Source organism: Lissotriton helveticus, chromosome 1_1 (genome assembly GCF_964261635.1).
Source record: "Lissotriton helveticus chromosome 1_1, aLisHel1.1, whole genome shotgun sequence".
Taxonomy (NCBI): domain Eukaryota; kingdom Metazoa; phylum Chordata; class Amphibia; order Caudata; family Salamandridae; genus Lissotriton; species Lissotriton helveticus.
The window spans coordinates 1,153,847,896-1,153,867,168 of record NC_136057.1 but is presented as its reverse complement, the minus strand read 5'-3'; the positions used below and the strand labels follow the sequence as shown (position 1 = coordinate 1,153,867,168).

At 46.5% G+C, this 19,273-nt stretch overlaps 1 protein-coding gene across 1 annotated transcript in view; it reads right to left on the bottom strand.

Annotated features, from left to right (window-relative positions):
• SELENOO (selenoprotein O) overlaps positions 1-16,847 on the bottom strand; it is a 169,934-nt gene extending 153,087 nt beyond the window's left edge. Inside the window, exons 1-2 of the mRNA XM_078678991.1 lie at positions 16,116-16,847; positions 224-427 (exon numbers count right to left, since the gene is read on the bottom strand). Of these exons, the coding sequence (XP_078535117.1) occupies positions 224-427; positions 16,116-16,696 (785 nt within the window). The 5' untranslated portion in view covers positions 16,697-16,847. The remainder of the gene's footprint in view (positions 1-223; positions 428-16,115) is intronic.
• Between the last annotated feature and the right edge of the window lie 2,426 nt (positions 16,848-19,273).

The following is a 19,273-nucleotide window of genomic DNA, read 5'->3' as shown; positions in this document are numbered from 1 at the left end:
ATTAATTCCAAAAAACATTTCAATGAATATCAACATTTCTTTCTGGCAACTATTTTGCTGGCAAAACAATTGCTTTCTGTGTATAATATCTTATTATGTGAATTCTGGCTCAATCACTGCTTCAACCCAAGAGGCCTGGTGCTGCTATGGGAACTCTTGTATTATGCCCATCTTCAAAGCAATGTAAACACAATCATTAACATACAATAAACAGAAAACCTACCTTATAAACGTTGAAGCTATGCGCAGGACAACTGTGCATTTCTCATTCTTTGGATTGCCATCATAGAATATATCTCGGACAACAGTGGAATCAGAGGTGACACATGATCCGGCCCTTGTTGTGGGTATGCCCAAGTGGAACATTGCTTCGCTGCAAAGAAACTCTCTAATACTCGATCTCAGAACCTTGCGCCCATCTGCTTGCCTGTAATCAAATACAGTAAAGATATGAAAATATTTGATTATACACTGCAAACGATGAAAAGTGGAAGAAACAGCCTCCAATCAAGTCCAACCAGACAGGAATACTGTTGTTGGTTCTTTTTAAAAACAGTAATCTATTACTTTCACAAATTTCTGAAATGGAAAAAGTCCACCTGACGAAAACAGGCTGCCCAAGTTTCATTTTTGCGAAAAGTTAAAATAATGGGATACCTTTCCAACAAAAATTTGTTTCATGGAAAAGATATATGTTTATTTTAAAGGACAGCATAAAAAGGAAAAGGGGATGTGTATACATTATTTTATGGGGGGGGGGGCCTTAAATGTTTAAAAAGAAACCTTACAAAACGGAGTATTGTGGGAAATCGAGTAAGGGGCGATGAAAATAAAAAATAAAAAAAGTAAAAGCAGGAGCTAAGCAAGAAGCACTTTATTATTGACACTACGTTAGTTTGGTTACCCTGTAAAACGTGTTCCCTGCATATAGGTGTCCCATCATTTCTGTAAAGTACCTTTATATTCCAACAAATATAAATACACATTAACTATTATAATGCCTACTTTGAAATTAAATGGCTTCAAGGCACAGGACTGCAGCATGGCGGCACGGCTGAATAACAGTCAACAGAGGAGGCAGACTTCAAGGAACACTGACGGATAGCATGCACAACTCCTCTTCAGAGAAGAGGTACTATGACCAAAGCACTGGAGACCGTGCTCATTGGGAGCTGACTACGTGAAATTGTTTCTGAAGGGGGAGGGATGCCGATACTATGGTGGGGTGCCGGTACTCCAGTGAAGAATACTCACTGAGGATCCCACTTAGAAAGAAGCTGCTGAGGCACATCATCCCGAAGCAGAGAGCCACCATGCAGCAGCCCAGGATTATCTGCAGTAAGCCAAGCTACAGCAGCGGCCTTGCTAGCAGAAGCCCTGCAGAGGCGAGCTGCTGGAACGATGGGAGGGAGCAGCGCTGAAGGCTGCAGGTCCCCGGCACATGAGGAGGAAGCGGTGGCTGCAGCCCCTGTGGGAGCAGCCATGGGGAACATAGGAGCTAGGCACTGGCACAGGATTTAAAAAATATAAAATAAAAACTCACTTGTTGCACCCATTTGGAAAAAATAAAAAGTAGACCCGAAACAGTGAATAAAAATAGCCACTTCAGTAGTAGCTGTGCTGACTACTAGCGCGACTCGCACTTTGTAAGCGCCGAATTTTAAATATTTTAAGTTTACTCCTCCTTTACTCACTTTATTCCTTTGCCGACCCCTCGGCTGTTTTCGCTCCCGTTTCTCGCACCCTGGACGGTTTCAGCCGATTTTGGGGCTGATCACCGAGACCTGGGCGTAGAGCTCCCACAGCGGACATCTTGGGTGGGAGGCGCCAGCACCTTTAGCGCTCTAGTCCTCCTTACTCAAGGAGACGGGCATGTCTCCGCGTAGCGGACGCGATAAGCGGACGCGCCGCATCAGCGCCAGAGTCACGCCAGAGTCCAGCCCGTCTGCGCTCGTCGGCGCCAAGGAGGCGCCGGGGGCTAGGGAGGATACTGGAAAAATCCCTCCTGATCAAGTCAGTCCTCTCTACTCCCAGGACACTCTCCTAGCTTTAAGACCCCCCTGGAAGCCCTGTCATCACAGGTCCTCCCCCCAGAGACTGTGAAACGCTTTTAACTGTTGTAGCACTGAGGGGCCTAGCAATTACATTCTGCCAGCGCCTCCTGCCAAAAATGCCACAAGAGCTCCTTCCCCCCTCACAAGGAATCTGGCTTCTTAATTAACGCCCGATCCCTGGTCAAAAACAATATTACCTTCAGTGACTTTGTCTTGGAAAGGATGCCCTCGTGGGTTTTTATCACTGAAACCTGGGCCACTGACTACTCCGGGCCCGAACTAGCTAATGCCATTCCAGAGGGCTATGCCCTCGTGAGACTGGATAGAGAAAGGCGGAAAGGGGGTGGAATTGGCATCTTACACAAATGCTCTATAAACTGCCGTATTGAGCCCCTTTCCTCCCCGCAGGACTCCCTTCAAGCTCTGCATTTTATGCTAAACTTTACCCATACGGCCTCCTTCGCTGGCATCCTCCTATATAGGCCACCTGGTCCTACTTTACTCCTGACCTCCTGGAATTAATAGAGCCTTTTATTGATAAATCTAACCTCACCATTCTTGGTGATTTTAATTTTAATCTAGAAAACTCCAGTTCGGCTGATACCTTTTCTTTGCTTGACTCCTTGGCATCCTATGGCTTCTCACAAGAAGTGAAAGGTCCTACCCACTCTGCAGAACACACTTTGAATGGAGTCTTTTCTAACGATTCCAGGTTACACACAGGCTCTCCCCTTCCTTTATCCTGGACGGACCATATGGCAGTCCCTCTCGAGCTTACCTTCTGCCCTTCGGCCTTTCCCTCTAAGAGTATAAGCCACCAGGTCTCTAAAAGGAACTTTAGGGGCTTGAACAACGAGTCCCTTGGCCCCCTCATCTCAAATTTGAATCTCTCGCTTGCGCGGGACATAGACAAGGCTACCATTGAGCTCTCTAACTCTATTTTGAATGCCATTAATATCCTGGCCCCGGCTAAGCCCTGTTATTCTGCCAGGAAACGCCCCTCGGCACCCTGGTTATCAGACTCCCTCAGACTGCTTAGACAGGACTGTAGGAAGCAAGAAAGACTCTGGAGGTCTCATCTCGACCCCAACGAAAGAATCAAGCACAAGGATATGCTTAAAAAATACAAGGCTGCAGTCCTAGCTGAAAAAATTTCATATTTTACCAACCTCATGGCCTCCCTCAGATCACCCAGAGAGCTATTCAAAATCGTTGATACCCTATCCCTTACTGATCTCCCTGACCCCATTGTGGCAACCCAAGAGCTGTGTAACCAGATCTCCACTTTTTTCCACACTAAAATCAGGGACATATACACAGCTCTAGAAGAGTGCAACTTTAATCCTGAGGCCGCCCACCTCCCGGTAACTCCGTCCCTCCAAGACCCGACGTTCCTGCCTCGCGGCAGCATGAAAAATTGTCCTCCTCTAACTCTGGAACTCCTTTATCAACTTCTTGATAAACTTAAATCTGGATCCCCTTTGGACCCCTGTCCTTTAAAAACTTTGAAAGAGTGCAGAGAGGTCCTGTTGCCCCCTTTTCTGGAAATCATGAATCAAGCAATCTCCAAGGGTGTCTTCCGAGCTTCTTGGAAAATGGCCACAGTCAAGCCACTCCTGAAAAAAGCCTCCCTAGATCCTACCATCTTAAAAAACCTCCGTCCGATATCCCTGCTCCCCGCTCCTGCCAAGATGCTCGAGGCCCACCTTAACTCCCATCTTAGCACCTTCCTGGACAATTTCTGCCTGCTAGATCCTTCTCAGCATGGCTTCCGGAAGTCGCACAGCACTGAGTCAGCACTTACAGTGGTGGTAAATAACATCCGCGCTAAGGTCGACAGTGGTCAGACTACTCTTCTGATCCTGCTCGACCTTACAGCCGCATTTGACACCCTGTCCCCTTCCATCCTGGTTGCTCGTCTTAGTGAGCTGGGAGTGGATGGGCCCGCCCTGAGCCTCCTGGCCTCGTTCCTTAACCAGCGTATGCAGATGGTCAAATTGGGTGACTTCCTCTCTCCCGCTAAGCCCTCATCTTTGAGCCCTACCCTTTTTAACATATATGTGGCCCCTCTTGCCAGGCTAGTAAGATCGTTTGGACTGGAAGTTCTATCGTACGCCGATGACACCCAGATCATGGTCTCCCTCACACAACCTGTGGAGACCGAGGCATCTAACTTTAGGAACTGCATGGAAGCTGTAGCAGGCTGGATGAACAAACATTTCCTCAAATTAAATGGGGAAAAGACAGAGGTTCTTGTTTTCGGATGCAAACATGAGATCTGGTCGGCTGACTGGTGGCCACCCACCCTTCGAGCCTGCCCCACACCCACCCTTGCAGCTCGTAACTTAGGAGTAATACTTGACACCACACTTTCCCTTGACAAACAAATAAACAGAACCGTCTCCACCTGTTGCGGGGTCCTAAGGATCTTACTTAAACTCTCAAACTATCTCTCCTTGGACTCTAGAAAACAACTTGCAGTGGTCCTTATTTCTTCACGCCTAGATTACTGCAATGCGCTCTATCTAGGCATAAATAAGAGGCTGGCTCAACGTCTGCAAGTTGTGCAGAACGCTGCAGCCAGGTTCGTCGTCAACGCCCCTAGGCGATCCTCAGGCTCTGCTATAAGAAAACATCTACACTGGCTCCCGATGCTGTCCAGGATAGACTTTAAGGTTCTCTGTCTCACCCACTGTGCCCTTCACGGATCTGGTGCAGAAGGCATCTGGGGCCCGATGTAGGTAATTCTTATTTACCACTTCTTAAATACCGAATTTTACCGATTCGGTATTTAAGAAGTGGTAAATATGAAGGGGGGTGATGTAGGTATTTCCAGATGTGTAAATACCGAATCTTTAAGATTTGGTATTTACCGAATCTGGAAATACCGAATCGGTATTTCCTATTGATTCCTATGGGCTGTGAAGCCCATAGGAATCAATGGGCAATACCGATTCTGTAATTACAGAATCGGTAAATACCGATTTTAGCAAGGGTGCAGGGGGTGTCACTTTGACACCCTCTGGCACCCCAAAAATAGGCATGTGCACAATGTGGCACACAGACATGCCCTAAGGGCATGTCTGTGTGTCACATGGCTAGGTGTGCATGCACACCTGAATTCGGTATTTTAACACCCAATTGGATTGGGTGTTAAAATACCGAATTTGTAGGGCCTTTGGGACTCTGAAGAGTCCCACCTACATCTGAGATTTACCAAATCGGTAAAAATAACGATTCTGTAAAATTGTGCTCCTACATGCCAAATCTGTAATACCGGTCGGTAACGGACGAAAATACCGATTTTCGGCCGTTACCGACCGACCTACATCTGGCCCCAGGTCTCTTGTGTCTTTTTATACCCCTGGCAGGGCCTTGCGCTCTGCCAACAAGAACCTTCTGTCCATTCCGCGGACGAGGAAGGCCAGATGGGGAGGGAAGGCCTTCTTTGCTCTTGCCCCGAAGCTTTGGAACCTTCTTCCTGACGAGCTCAAGGGTCTGGCGTCTCTTGATCACTTCCGCAAAGCCTTAAAGACCTGGCTTTACACAGAAGCATACCTATAGACTCCCCCCCCTGGTTTTTGTATTGCTTTCAGCCTTTTCCATCCCATGCGCCTTAATGCCTTTGGGCAAAGTTTGCGCAATATAAATTTAATTTCATTCATTCATTCATTCACTTTATATGTTTAAAAGTAGTTTGGCAGTTCTATTTGGGAGAGCTAAACACTCGGAGAGACAAAGCGTTCGGATGCCTGGGATTTCTAAACCTAGCAATACAATGTTAAAAACAAATCTGTAAATCCCACAATGCATCCTGCTGCTGACTAGAAAATGCACTGCTAACTCAAGGCCTTGTTCACCGGATGATGCCACGGGATAGCTCTGGAGGCAGCAAATGGAAATTGTCTTATATGAATATGTGCTCCGGTCTGATACATACTTCGTACTTCTGTGCCGTACTATTCGCGGGAACATCGATTGTGATCCAGCCCTTTAAATAGTTACAGAACATCACCGAACACCCGATCAGCTCAGTATTAGTAATCTCACAGGCTCTTCTTTTTCACTGCAACAGTTCTAATTGTCAAGTCCACAATGGATTTTTTGCACTTGTCATTCCCTCGATGAGTCCACACCTGTAAGGGTTTTTCATTGAGATGTGTCTGTCCACTACGGCAGGGCCGGTTCTAGGATTTGCGAGGCCCTGGGCTAAAAGAAAATGTGCGAGGCCCCTCTAATGTAGATAAGTGGCCCCTTGCAAGGAGACCATTCACAGACACTGTGGGAGGCCTATTGTCCAGCATTTTGTCGGCCCCCACAGTTTTAACTTTGAGCCCACAAGAATTTCTCACACCTTCAGTCCGATAGGTGTGAGAATTGCTTGTGGGCTAAAAGTTAAAACTATGGGGGCGCCAAAATGATGGACAATGGGCCTCCCACAGTGTGTGTGAAAGGGTCTCCTTTCAATTGAAGGGAGCGTCTCCCTCCCTTATGTATCCAGATACCATCCCTGAGAGGCCCGGGGAGGGGGGGGCCCTCCATTTCAAAGAAAGGTGACACCTTTCTTTGAAATGGATTGCCAGGGAACCGACAGGACACATCACCAGTGCAAGGCCACATGCTGGTGGGCTGAGTGCGAGGCCCTGGGCAGCTGCCCACGCTGCCCATGCCTAGCGCCAGCCCTGCACTACGGGTACCAGAAGAAACTTTGTGCCAAACTCCTCCCCATACAGAGGGATACGGGAACTGTGAGTCAGCCGACAGTGTCTCTGGCTCTCGTGTTCAAGTAGGTATGCAAAGGGTACTAGAAATGTTTCTTGTAGATTCGGGTCCTCCGGCCGGCTCATATTCTTGGTCTGCTCTCATGACGTTCTCATCATAATAAATGCACATTTAACATAACACTTATTTTACATACATTCTCTTGTTTTTGAACCTTTCGGAAGAGGGAAGGTAGCACTGTGTGTGCCTTTTACACACTCACTTCTAGATAGTGCATGATGTGCATGATGTGTCAGCGGAGAGCTGAAGTAGTTGGGCGGTGCTCTCAGGGAGGGCTAAACAACGTAAGTGACATGACTTATGCATGCCCTTGACAAAACGAAAGAATGAAAAATGGAGCGACAATGGTGACAACAAATGGGAGGCCTATGGACGGGCTGCAAGCCTGCAAAGCAGATACAGCATGTCTCGGCATACATGCCATCTAGAGCCTAGACCTAAACAAGAATTGGCATAGCCAATAGGTCACGCCTTTGGGCCCTTATAAGTGTTTAGCCATGCTACAGTTGATGTTTTTGAACCAAGGATATTGTGCTGGATAACTAAACACTTATAAGGTCCCAAAGGCGAAACCTATTGGCTATGACAATGTTTGTTCTAACCTGGTGTGGGAACTTTTTAGGTGGTGTTTTCACTGTTTGATGTGTTGCACAAATACTTTACACATTGCCTATAAGTTAAGCCTGACTGAGGGGATGGGGTTGAGAACAGGTTAATTTGGGGTTGGCTTTTGCCGGGAAACATCCTTTACAACGCCACTAAAACAACGCACTACCATTACAACAAAACTTTTACAATGAAGGATCCATTACAACGCATGCCATTACAACGCATGCCATTACAACGTAAGTGTGGGTATTTAATTTAATTTTAACCCTTACACGATCCAACACTTACACTATAAATTACTTACCCATACTTACGTTGTAATGGCATGCGTTGTAATAGCAGCTACGTTGTAATGGCATGCGTTGTAATGGCATGCGTTGTAAAAGTTTCATTGTAATGGTATGCGTTGTGAATGTATGCGTTGTAACGTCATACATCCACTTGTGCCTTACCCAGACTAGGACTATGGTTGCTTTTTCGCCAGGGCTCACACTCCAGTCAACCAGTAACCCAAATTTTAACAATTTGTATTCGCCATGCACACATTTACACACAACATACAGAAAAATATGCAAATGAACTTGCACCATGTAGGCATCTCAACAGTAATAGACTTCTATGCATTCACTTATTAAAATTGATCAACACATTCAGGTACCTACGCACACAATCATCACACAAGTATGGAACTATGCAAAGAAAACTACATGTTAATTCATCCATGTATACGCAAAAATGAAAGAGGTGCCCATAGAGACATTTACTACTCACTTAGGGACACGCACGAGCCCCATCACACAGCTGCCAGTGGCCACACTTCCTGTGTGAGGCATTAAGCCGGTTCTGGGTTTTTGCTCCAAAACATTTCTAAAGTTACCATTTGTTTACACACACTTATAGCAGTGCAAGTAAAACGGAAAGTCACAGAATTCACGCTTTTTTTATTAGCAAAAAGACAAAGCCAGCTAAAAGATGTCAAAAAACATATGGGGCATTTATCAGCAACGCAGATAGGTTTTGATGCTGTGAAACGCGGATTCAAGGTGACTGCCAGAGTGATGGTTCCTCTCGTGATGAAAGGGCGTTTCTACTTTCCCCTTAACTGGCAACTCTGCATCCGGAAGGTGTTCCAAGGCAGCCAATTCCCCAAAGTCAATATGCACAAAGTGCAGACTGAGAATCCAGAGAAAGTGAAATGCTCTTCCTGCCTGGGTGAATCAAACTCTCGGTGTGGGCGTCGATGTGCCGCTGCATCCAAGGTTTGCGGTCTAGACTAGTTGAAGTGAAAGAGCTCGAGGGCTGCGCGAGCTGAAGAACAGTGCACGCTCTGCACCGCACATGCAACGGGTGCTGCTACGGCAAAAGGCCTCAAACGCATGAGACTTTCTTGCTGAAGGCGTCTTCAAAGGGCTGTAAGCAGGCAGCAGGCTGGCTACGTCCCATCCGCAATCCATTCTCATTTCAGTCTGCGGCCTGCATATTTTTATGGTGAAGTACATCTGCGGCGAGTCAAGTAAAGGCACCTAAATCTATGCATTGTGTTGGCACAAAGCTCTGCAGGACTAGGACAATGTTTTAACAAGCATTGGCCGCGCGGCCGTGAAAGTGACGCGGCCGCGAAAGTGAAAGTGGGACAGTGAAAGAGCAAGCAGTGTCAGAATACAGACCTGCGGCCGCGAGACGCACTCTGTGGTGGGGAGGGGCATGCGCTGGTCTGGAGAGCAAAAGAGAGGAAAGGCTGTGCGCGGACTTGCGCGCGTAACAGCAAGCTTTAGGCCACAAGCATAAGCTTGTGGTCGCATTTCTAAAGCCCGCACTCACTAAATGTTTTGTCAGACCAGCGCATGCGCTGGCTCAGGCGAGTCCTAAAAAAAAGGTAATGTCAACTGAAACAATTGACTAGGATCACACAATATGGTCACGCAGGCAAGCCAGGATTGATCCCAGGTTTTCTGGTTTCACTTTGTGCAATTCAGCCACTAGATGGGTATCCTTTCCCATTGTTTTTACATCAAAGTCAATGCCGTGTATTTCGTTTTTGGTGCATGAGGTTAGAGGACGAATGGCAAACAGAAGCTACATGAAGGAGTGGCTCATTTTTGTCCTTAGGATTCAAGAGAAGGGTGAGCTGAGCCAGGCCCCAGAGGTTTACCCACACATAACTGGAATTAAAGGGACAAGTCACACAAAGGACATGATTAGGTCAAACAATTTGCTGTCATAAGTGCACCAACACAACAGTGCAGGACTCTTTGCTACACGGTCCATCACTTTGTCAGTACACCACATTTTAGCGAGTGGGCTTTGAGACTGGGTGTTCTCTTCCCACGGGTAAAATTAATTGACTTTTGGGCTACTGTCCTGTTTTTTCTTACTGCATATTTGCTACCAGTGATTAGCTTGATTTTAGTTCTTCCTATTGATGTTAGGATAATAAAAGATGGAGTAAATAATTATAGTCAAAAAGCGATAAAGTGATTGACCAAGAGCAAACAGTTTTCAGGACTAATAAGACCATGCCTTCTAGTTCCATAGCTTCCATCCATCTTATAACAAGATCTGCTGTGCAAGTGGTTCAGATGGTTATACTCAGGGTCTACTTTCACTTAAGAAATGTCACTATGTTGTGGAACCTGCCCAGATTTTAAACTGAGGATGCTACCAGCATATTTTGGCTCAGTGGTAAAACCAGAATTAAACATCAAGTTTCCTAGTGCCCCGACTAATGGTGGAGGTTGAATGTTTGTGTCTGCACACCTGTGTGAATTGTGCACCTTGTGGGGGGGGGGGGTAGATGCCTTTCTCAAGGATTTTTATAGCACTCAATACCTTAACTGAGCCTGTTTCTAAGCACTTAGATATAAGAGACTAAAGTCATGGGGGATTGTGAGGCCTAAGGTTTTATTTCATTCCAATCCAATAATCTAGTTACTTCCTTTGTACACTTGAATAACTAAAGTCAGCAAGTAGTGAATACTTACTCCAGGGTGAGGTAGAGGGCAGCACTACTGTCAAATCTATGCATTCTAGAGACTACAGGTTTAGTTCAGAGACCAATATGATATGAAACCCTCAAAATAACCTTGAACTCGACATTGCTGGCATCGAAGCAGTTACTTCATGGTGAAAAACTTCAAGGTGTGGCAACCAGCGCCAGCATTTTAACAGCAAACTTTTTCACCAGATGTATCACTTCAGATGCCTTGGAAACTATTGTATACAGCGTGAGGGACAGGTAAGTTTAAATACAAATAAAATTACCGGCTACATCCTGCCACGTACGCAGCTCATTCAAAAGTCATCCGCGAGCTAAGACTCGCTCATTTCCTCACGCATCGCTGCACACATGCTTCTAGTGTAGTGCGTCCCAGCAGGCTATGCGCACATCACACGCTGGCTGACGTGAAAGCATGCTGCCATTGGGGGGGGGGGGGGGGGGGGGGAGTAAACAAACATGGGGGAAAAGTGAAACTGACCCTCACAGAGACGGATAACAGCGGTTCCAGCAGCAGAACTCACCATACATCAGTAAGACCATTATATGTGGGAAATCTCATTAAACTTGAAGTTTTAAATTCCCTAAAGACTGTTTTATATTCAAAATAGTGTTTGTCCTTCAAACTTAATCATAGAATTGTGTGCGCTCACTCCACAACAACCATTTTTACCACGGGCAAGAGAGTCCATTACGAACTGGACACAAAGCAATTTTTTTTTTTTTAAGTCTCACCTGCCGTTATCAGCGCAAATGCGCTGCTCTCGCCATGCGAGTGCCTTTTGGAATCAATACGGATTCCAAAGTGTGCACGCAGACAGAATATGTGCACGTGCTACGTGGGATTACACGTGACATCAGATAGGTGCCGCCGCAGATTTACTACCAAAACACGGATGGATAGAAGATGTGCATGTGCGGCGTTTCTGCACAAAGCGCGTTTTTGCATGTTCTTTATCCTGCTTCTTCTGTTGCAGCCTCCTTCTCGGTTCCCTCGTTTCCACTGTTTTCGCCTTCTCCCATTTCTGCGTTTACCTCTTATTTGCTCCGCTTTTCCTACACCCCCATACACAACTGTACTCTACTGTATACAGTTACATCTTGCAAGCTCTCCATCTAGAGCAGCCTTTTATTAAACAAATGCGGCGCAGTGGACTTTCCTTGTTTTCTCTTGCTGTGGTGAGCGCTGCCTGTGCTCAGACTCAGTGCCTAGAAGCCCTTGATGTTATTAGCTGGGAGAGGATGGGTCAATACAGAGCTGCTGACTTTGGAACTAGGCAAATCAGACTTGAGTCCCGGCATTGGCTCAGCACGCTGTGATTCCAGGCAAATCGCTTCACCTTGCCTTGTTCACAATATGAATGTGTCCCTGTGTTATGTAACTGGTGCTCGTGTACAGAGCTCCCTCGGGTCGGTTTCTCGTTAAATAAAACTGCTCTGACGAGATCCGAGCCCAGCCCGTCCCAGACCTTCAAGGCTGAGAGGGAACCCTCCAATCAGAAGGCAGAACAGCAGCGCGTCATAATTTACCAGGTGGATCCTGGCCTCTGTCCTTTTGTGTTCCCGTCTGGTCCTTTTCACAGTGCTTAGAAGCCCCAGTTGATTTATGGTTTTAAAACCCCCTTTATATGTACTGTATCAGCTTGTCACACCTCCGTGGCATAAGAACTGGCCTGTGAGAAAAATCTTATTGTTTGAGAACGCACCAGGCCTTCACAAGACTGTGAATAAACAGGGCATTTTCCTTTTGATAATGATAAAGACGACCGACACATGCCTCTCTTGTGGAAAACATTTGCTTTTTGTAGCTTAACATCTCGGTGGTGTCAGTAAATCGGTTTCAACGTTTTTTTTTAGCTGAAAGGCGTGTTTCTTTTTTGAGTGCCATACGTACCAGACTCACGTACATGTCAATTCAATTCCCATTCATCGCAGTCTCATCATATTTTGTGCTGGTTATATAATCTGCTCACACCTCAGCTTTAGCATACCAAGTAATCCCGTATTAAGAAGTATATAACAAGAATTTGCAATGCAGTAGATCTCGCATTTACGTGAGTTTGAGCTATTGGCACTGTAAATGACAATGCGTTTTATTTATGCTTCAAAAACCAAAACATAAATAAAAGGCATTGTCATTTACAATGCTTATAGCTCAAACTCGCGTAAATGCGAAACCTGTTGCATTGCAAATGCTTGTTTAAATATGCTGCCACAATTGAAGATGATGTGGGAGAAGAGTTAACACTTCATAGGAAAAAAAAAAAAGATTACTACCTACCCTAGGATCTGAGGGGCTAAGAATATATGAACAAAGAGTAAAAAAAAAAAAAATAAATAAATAAAAGCAACAACATGGCAGTCTACAGAAAGTGATTTCGAAATGCCATTGCGGATTTAGACAATCATTTTTCGCCAGTGTGCATATCTATTGATCTCTCATTTTTTTTTTCCAAAGAAGGCAATGGGTCCAAGAGTCAATAGAAGAATATGCTGGAGAATTAAAGAAACTGGCACTATCTCCAGATTTGGCAACTTATATGATAAATTAATAAGAGACCAAATTTTTATGCATATTAATGACAGCAATGTACAAGAACGATTGAGGGCGTATGGAGATTTAAATGTTAAAGATGCCATAGCTATAACTAAAAAGCGGTACAAAAGGGGGTGGTAATGGACGGAGCATCCGAACCAATCAAACACTCACACCCAGTCAACAGATCTGGGTTTAATCCATCCCCGTTCTTTAGCCCACTCTGCCACCCCAGTTCAGACATGGCCATATGCAAATCAGTTTGACCCTGTGCCTCATGGGAACAGTCCAGCCCGAACTGCCAAGCCATGCCTTCCCTGGACCGGAAACAAGCTTCCTAGGACCGGTTTCTGGCATTTCAGCCGTCTTCAGCCAGGCTTGCTTGAATCCAGTGGCAAAGTGAGCAAGGGACTCACATCTGAGCATATCCTGCCAACTTAAGGCGAACAAAGCGGTACAAAAGGGGGTGGTAATGGACGGAGCATCCGAACCAATCAAACACTCACACCCAGTCAACAGATCTGGGTTTAATCCATCACCGTTCTTTAGCCCACTCTGCCACCCCAGTTCAGACATGGCCATATGCAAATCAGTCTGACCCTGTGCCTCATGGGAACAGTCCAGCCCGAACTGCCAAGCCATGCCTTCCCTGGACCGGAAACAAGCTTCCTAGGACCGGTTTCTGGCATTTCAGCCGTCTTCAGCCAGGCTTGCTTGAATCCAGTGGCAAAGTGAGCAAGGGACTCACATCTGAGCATACCCTGCCAACTTAAGGCGAACAAAGCGGTACAAAAGGGGGTGGTAATGGACGGAGCATCCGAACCAATCAAACACTCACACCCAGTCAACAGATCTGGGTTCAATCCATCACCGTTCTTTAGCCCACTCTGCCACCCCAGTTCAGACATGGCCATATGCAAATCAGTCTGACCCTGTGCCTCATGGGAACAGTCCAGCCCGAACTGCCAAGCCATGCCTTCCCCGGAAACAAGCTTTCTAGGACCGGTTTCTGGCATTTCAGCCGTCTTCAGCCAGGCTTGCTTGAATCCAGTGGCAAAGTGAGCAAGGGACTCACGTCTGAGCATACCCTGCCAACTTAAGGCAAACAAAGCGGTACAAAAGGGGGTGGTAATGGACGGAGCATCCGAACCAATCAAACACTCACACCCAGTCAACAGATCTGGGTTTAATCCATCACCGTTCTTTAGCCCACTCTGCCACCCCAGTTCAGACATGGCCATATGCAAATCAGTCTGACCATGTGCCTCATGGGAACAGTCCAGCCCGAACTGCCGAGCCATGCCTTCCCTGGACCGGAAACAAGCTTCCTAGGACCGGTTTCTTGCATTTCAGCCGTCTTCAGCCAGGGGGGGTGAGTGTTTGATTTGCTCAAGCGCTCCGTCCATCATCCCCTTTTGTATCGCTTTGTTCGCCCTAAGTGTGGCAGGGTATGCTCAGACATGAGTCCCTTGCTCACTTGGCCACTGGATTCAAGATAGCCTGGCTGATGAGGATTATGAATCCGAAACCGGTCCCAGGATGCTTGTTTCCGGTCCAGGGAAGACATGGCTTGGCAGTTCGGGCTGGACTGTTCCCATAAGGCACAGGGTCAGACTGATTTGCATATAGCCATGTCTGAACTGGGGTGGCCGAGTGAGCTAAAGAATGCTGATGGATTAAACCCAGATCAGTTGACTGGGGGTGAGTGTTTGATTTGCTCAAGCGCTCCGTCCATCATCCCCTTTTGTACAACTAAAAAAGCAGCATTACCGAACAGATGCGAGAAAGTTGCGGGTTGTACTATGGAGAAAGAAAAAAAAAAGAATTTTTTTTTGCAAAATTGAGTCATCCAATATTAAGAAAACAGAGAAAAAAAATGTGAAGTTATAAATAATAACAGTAAGGAGAAGAAAAAAAAAGAGAATACCGGGGAGCTTGATATAGGTGTGGCAGCAAAGACCATTTCACCAAAGACAAAAGAAGTCCAGCATGGAAACAGAAATGTTTATTTTGTGGCTTAATAGAACATTATGCAAAAACGTGCCAAAGAAAAGGGAAAATATTGAGAGGAAGAGACCTTATAACAGAAGATAACCAAACCTGGAAGAATGAAAAGACGCAACAACAAATATTGTGGGAAATGATTACAGAGAACATTAATAAAGCAAGAAACGTGTACAAAGAAAACAATATGATAGTAAACAGTGTAAGATGTAAAACTGGTCCTTGGTGACTATGTGAAGGTGAAACGTCAAGACGAAAAATGGTAGCTGTAAATGTATAGGACCTTACATAGTGATAGGGATTAAATAATTATTCAGCCAAACTTGGGGATGGTAAAGTTTGGCATTTCAACAAATTGGCTAAATGTAGTGGAACAACTAAGAGTGACAGAGGTGAAGGACCTGGAAGTAGTGAGGTTAAAAAAATGTAATCAACTTTGGTTGATGGATGATGATATTGAAAAGAATACTGTGTGCATGGGTGAGCGCAATGTCAGTGAATGAGGACAGAGTGTTCAGGTCGAGACGTATGTTGCAACGCCTCAAGAAATCGGAATAATATGTTGTGAAGTACAATAATTCTTAATTAGTATTTATACATTTTTTTACTTACTAATATGTATTATAATTGGGTTTATAGGAATTACTGAGTAATTTGTAACTATATTTTTTAGAGTGTACTATTCAACCTTGACCCTCAAATGTCAATGTTCTTTTTTTTGTTAGGTTATATTTAATGTTATTTTTGCCTTCTTCAAAGGTTATTGTTTGTATGTTAAAGGAGGGAGATGTGTGGTGTCCCAGGTCAACGTATTTTAAGGATCTAGAATGCGATGAGGAGGGACAGTTGGGAGAGAGTTGAAAGGAGTTGGCGAAGCGACCGCAGTGGAGGACAATTGTAATGCCTTACCGGAGATTTTGTAACTGTTCACCAATAAACTATGGTGTAACGAAATAAGAGTAGTGTTTACTTAAGAAGCACACTGCAGTTCTCACTCTGCAGAGTACTTCCTAACTCCTGACACCTGCTGGCATTCTTCCTGTCACACTAAGGAAGCACAGGTAGGTTCAGTATATCAGACCATGTAAAACACAGAGTATATGCGCAAGTGCGTAGCAGACATGAGCCGCTTTACCTGGAGTAAGGGGTGAGTCCGGCGCCCTTGAGCTGGATCTCCCAGCGATCCCCTTGGGGGCCCAGCACCTCTCCCAGGTACATGGCAGCGCCGTCCCCCAGCTGCCCAGCAAAGCTCCCAAACTGGTGTCCGCAGTAGCAGTGAGCGGCGGGCTCGGCACCGGGCGGCAGGCGGCACCCGCTCAGGTAGAGGGCAGCCTCCTGCTCCTGCAGCCCCGCCGCCTCCAGCCCCAGCAGCGCCAGGGCGGGCGCCGAGAGCGCCACCACCTGCGGCCGCTCCAGAGGGGACGGCCACACCCGCGAGAAGCAGGCCCCGCGGACCTGGCGCGGCCGGGACGCCTCCTCTCCCTTGCCGGAGCCTGGCTCCACCGGCAGTGCGCGCAGGGCCAGGTTATCGAAGCGGAGAGAGGCGAAGGAGCCCCCTGCCTCTGCCGCGCGCTGCATGGCTGCCCCCAGCGAGGCCCTCCCACGGACACCTGCGGGAAGCCCACTGCTGGAGAGACGGCCGCCCCCGGCTGAGGCAGCAGATGCCCGGCACCAGAGCAGCCGTGGGAAACCCAGAGCCAGGAGCGCTGCTGCCATACAGAGCTAGCAGCAGCGGGCAGACCACTGCTGGTGCTGACCACCCATGCACGCCGTTATAGGGCGGGGCTTGTCTTCGTTTATTTTTCAACGCAGTTTGCGCTCTTCTCACACATCACGAGTAGACGCAGCTCCTGAAGGCGAGAAGAGTAGTGTTTACAGTTGCTAATTGAGGAAAAAGGCCTGAAACAAGAACCGCCCACTTAAGGAAGTGAATGGCCTAGCAGCCAAGGCAGCGAAGTTTCATAACTCCTGTCATGCGGTTTGTAAACAACTATGCGTTGGTCTTGACAAAACGCGCAGTGTGATCGGTGACAGCAAAGCAGCCAACCTTAAGGGGATCACCCTGTCTATAAAAAGAATAGAAATATTTATAGGACATGGAACAATAAGTTTACATTCTTTTAAGGACAGGGAGGCGAGGATTATATTTTCTCCAGCTTTACTATTCCAAAATAGCAGCCAATCAGAAACAGTAAAAAAACAAACACATAACTACATTTCCCATGAGGCTTTAAATCGTAATTCCTCAGCATTACACCAATAGTGTAAAGGCATGACATGCAAAACAGAGTACACCATTTTGATTGCCTGTTTCTTTGCTTATTAACAGTCTAACCTATAGCCTGAACAAGAAGTCCACAGAATGAACAATTACAAATTTGCAAACATTTGTGACAAGAATGTTCAATTCTATTAAGGACACGAGGCGAGGATTATGCTCCTCATTTCTTTGCTTGCAATTCTAATACAGGACCGGAGGCTTCTGATTATTCTTTCTCATTTCTTTACTGCTCCTCACCCCTCTCCGCTCTTCCCCTTTCCTCATACCCTCAATTCTGTCCTCACATCCCCCATCTCTCTACAACCTTCTATCCCCCTTCCCATGCCTCACATCCCTGCCTCCCCTATTGGTAATCCCATCATTACCTCTACGTCCCTCGTCCTCGACCCAGTCATCACTCATGAGGTATTCCACAGACAGGAAACAAAACAGGAAACGCTTTTAGGCTCCACCCCCCCCCCCTCTTGCCAGGTGCTATATCAGACCTAACCACCAGAAGCACATCCTGTTTTGTTTCCTGTCGGTGGATTACTTGATGGGAGACGCTGGGGTGGGTGCCGGGCACTTACCTCCATCTTTGTCCTGTGGATCCTCCTCTGCTGGGCTCTGGGAGGCTCCCGTGGACCGTCGTGGGATTCTTTGGAGTGGGGCTGCTGGGCTTCCCCGTCTCCTCCTGGGCTTGGTTGACCTGATCTTCCTCCTTCTGTCATGTCCTGATAGGGTGGGCGACCGACAGTAGGGCGTTAGGACCCTGTGGGTCCTAAGGGAGAGTGACCAGGTTGTCACCGGACACCAGTTCCGGTGACGGGACAGGAAGAGGACAATGACCAGGACAGAGACGGGGGTGGACGTACTGAGGAGCAGCTGTACAACATGAGAATAAAGGAAGTACCCGACTAACCTGTGTCCTGTACTTGGTGTGCCGCCCAGCGTATAGCTACAATACAACACTGGCGACGAAGGAAAGAAACGGATCGACGTGTGCTCCACGTGCACCATCGTGGAAAAAGCAGGTGCTCACCCTGGATGTGCCGCAAGTAAGATGGAAGACGGGAAGAGCGACGCGGGAGCCCACCAGACAGCGACAGTGGAAAGATGCAGCAGATCGCGGTAAGCGCTAAGAACAAGCGCGGGCCTTTGAAAACAAGGCGCGAGGTCCCGCGAGAGCTTAGGAGTCTCGGCGGCCATCACTAAGTCAGGCGGCTGAGCCAATGAAAGTGGGAAACAAATGAGGAGGCCATTATGAGGTCAGGAAAAGCGAGATTTCGATCGCGAAATCTCGCGAGATAACGGCGGCCATTTTAAATGGGACATTGGAGAAACAGGCCATAAGAAACAGCGGGGCTGCCATTTCAAGGCCAGGCGAAGAAGAAAATAAGTGAAACAACATTGAAAAAGAGACAATTAAAGAACACGAGAAGAAAGAAAGGTAAACAGAGGTAGAAAGGGACTAAAGATCCCCACAACAAAACAACAAAGAAGAAAAACAAGGGGCAAAAGAAGATAAAAGAGAAGAAAATAAGTACAAACACAATTAAGGTGCCAGAGGAAAAGATAAAGGATAAAGAAAAAGGAGCACAACATAGCATACCAAAAGAAACAGAGACTCAAGAAATGATCAAAGGAAAGAACAGAGCAGCCATTTCAAAGCCAGGCAAAGGGCAAAGAAGAAGAAGAACATAAGACAAGGTGACTTAAGGAGAACGCGAGCAAGAAGAAAAGACAGGAAGAAAAAGAAGATAAAGAAGAAAAGAAAGATAAGCACGGAAAAGGTCTGAAAAGGGAGACAAAGGAAATAAATGTCTTGATTGAAGAATAAAGGATAAATAACGGGCAAAAGAGCGCACAAGTGGAAAAAGAGCAATAAGAAAAAGAAAGAAGACAGTGCAATAAGAAAAGAGAAAAGAAAAGAATAATAAGTGAAATAAAGAGAGTGAAAGAAAGAGAGTGGAGGAAGCCAGAGAAGGCTAAACGAAAGACAGAAAAGAGAAATAACAAAGAAAAGAGAGACA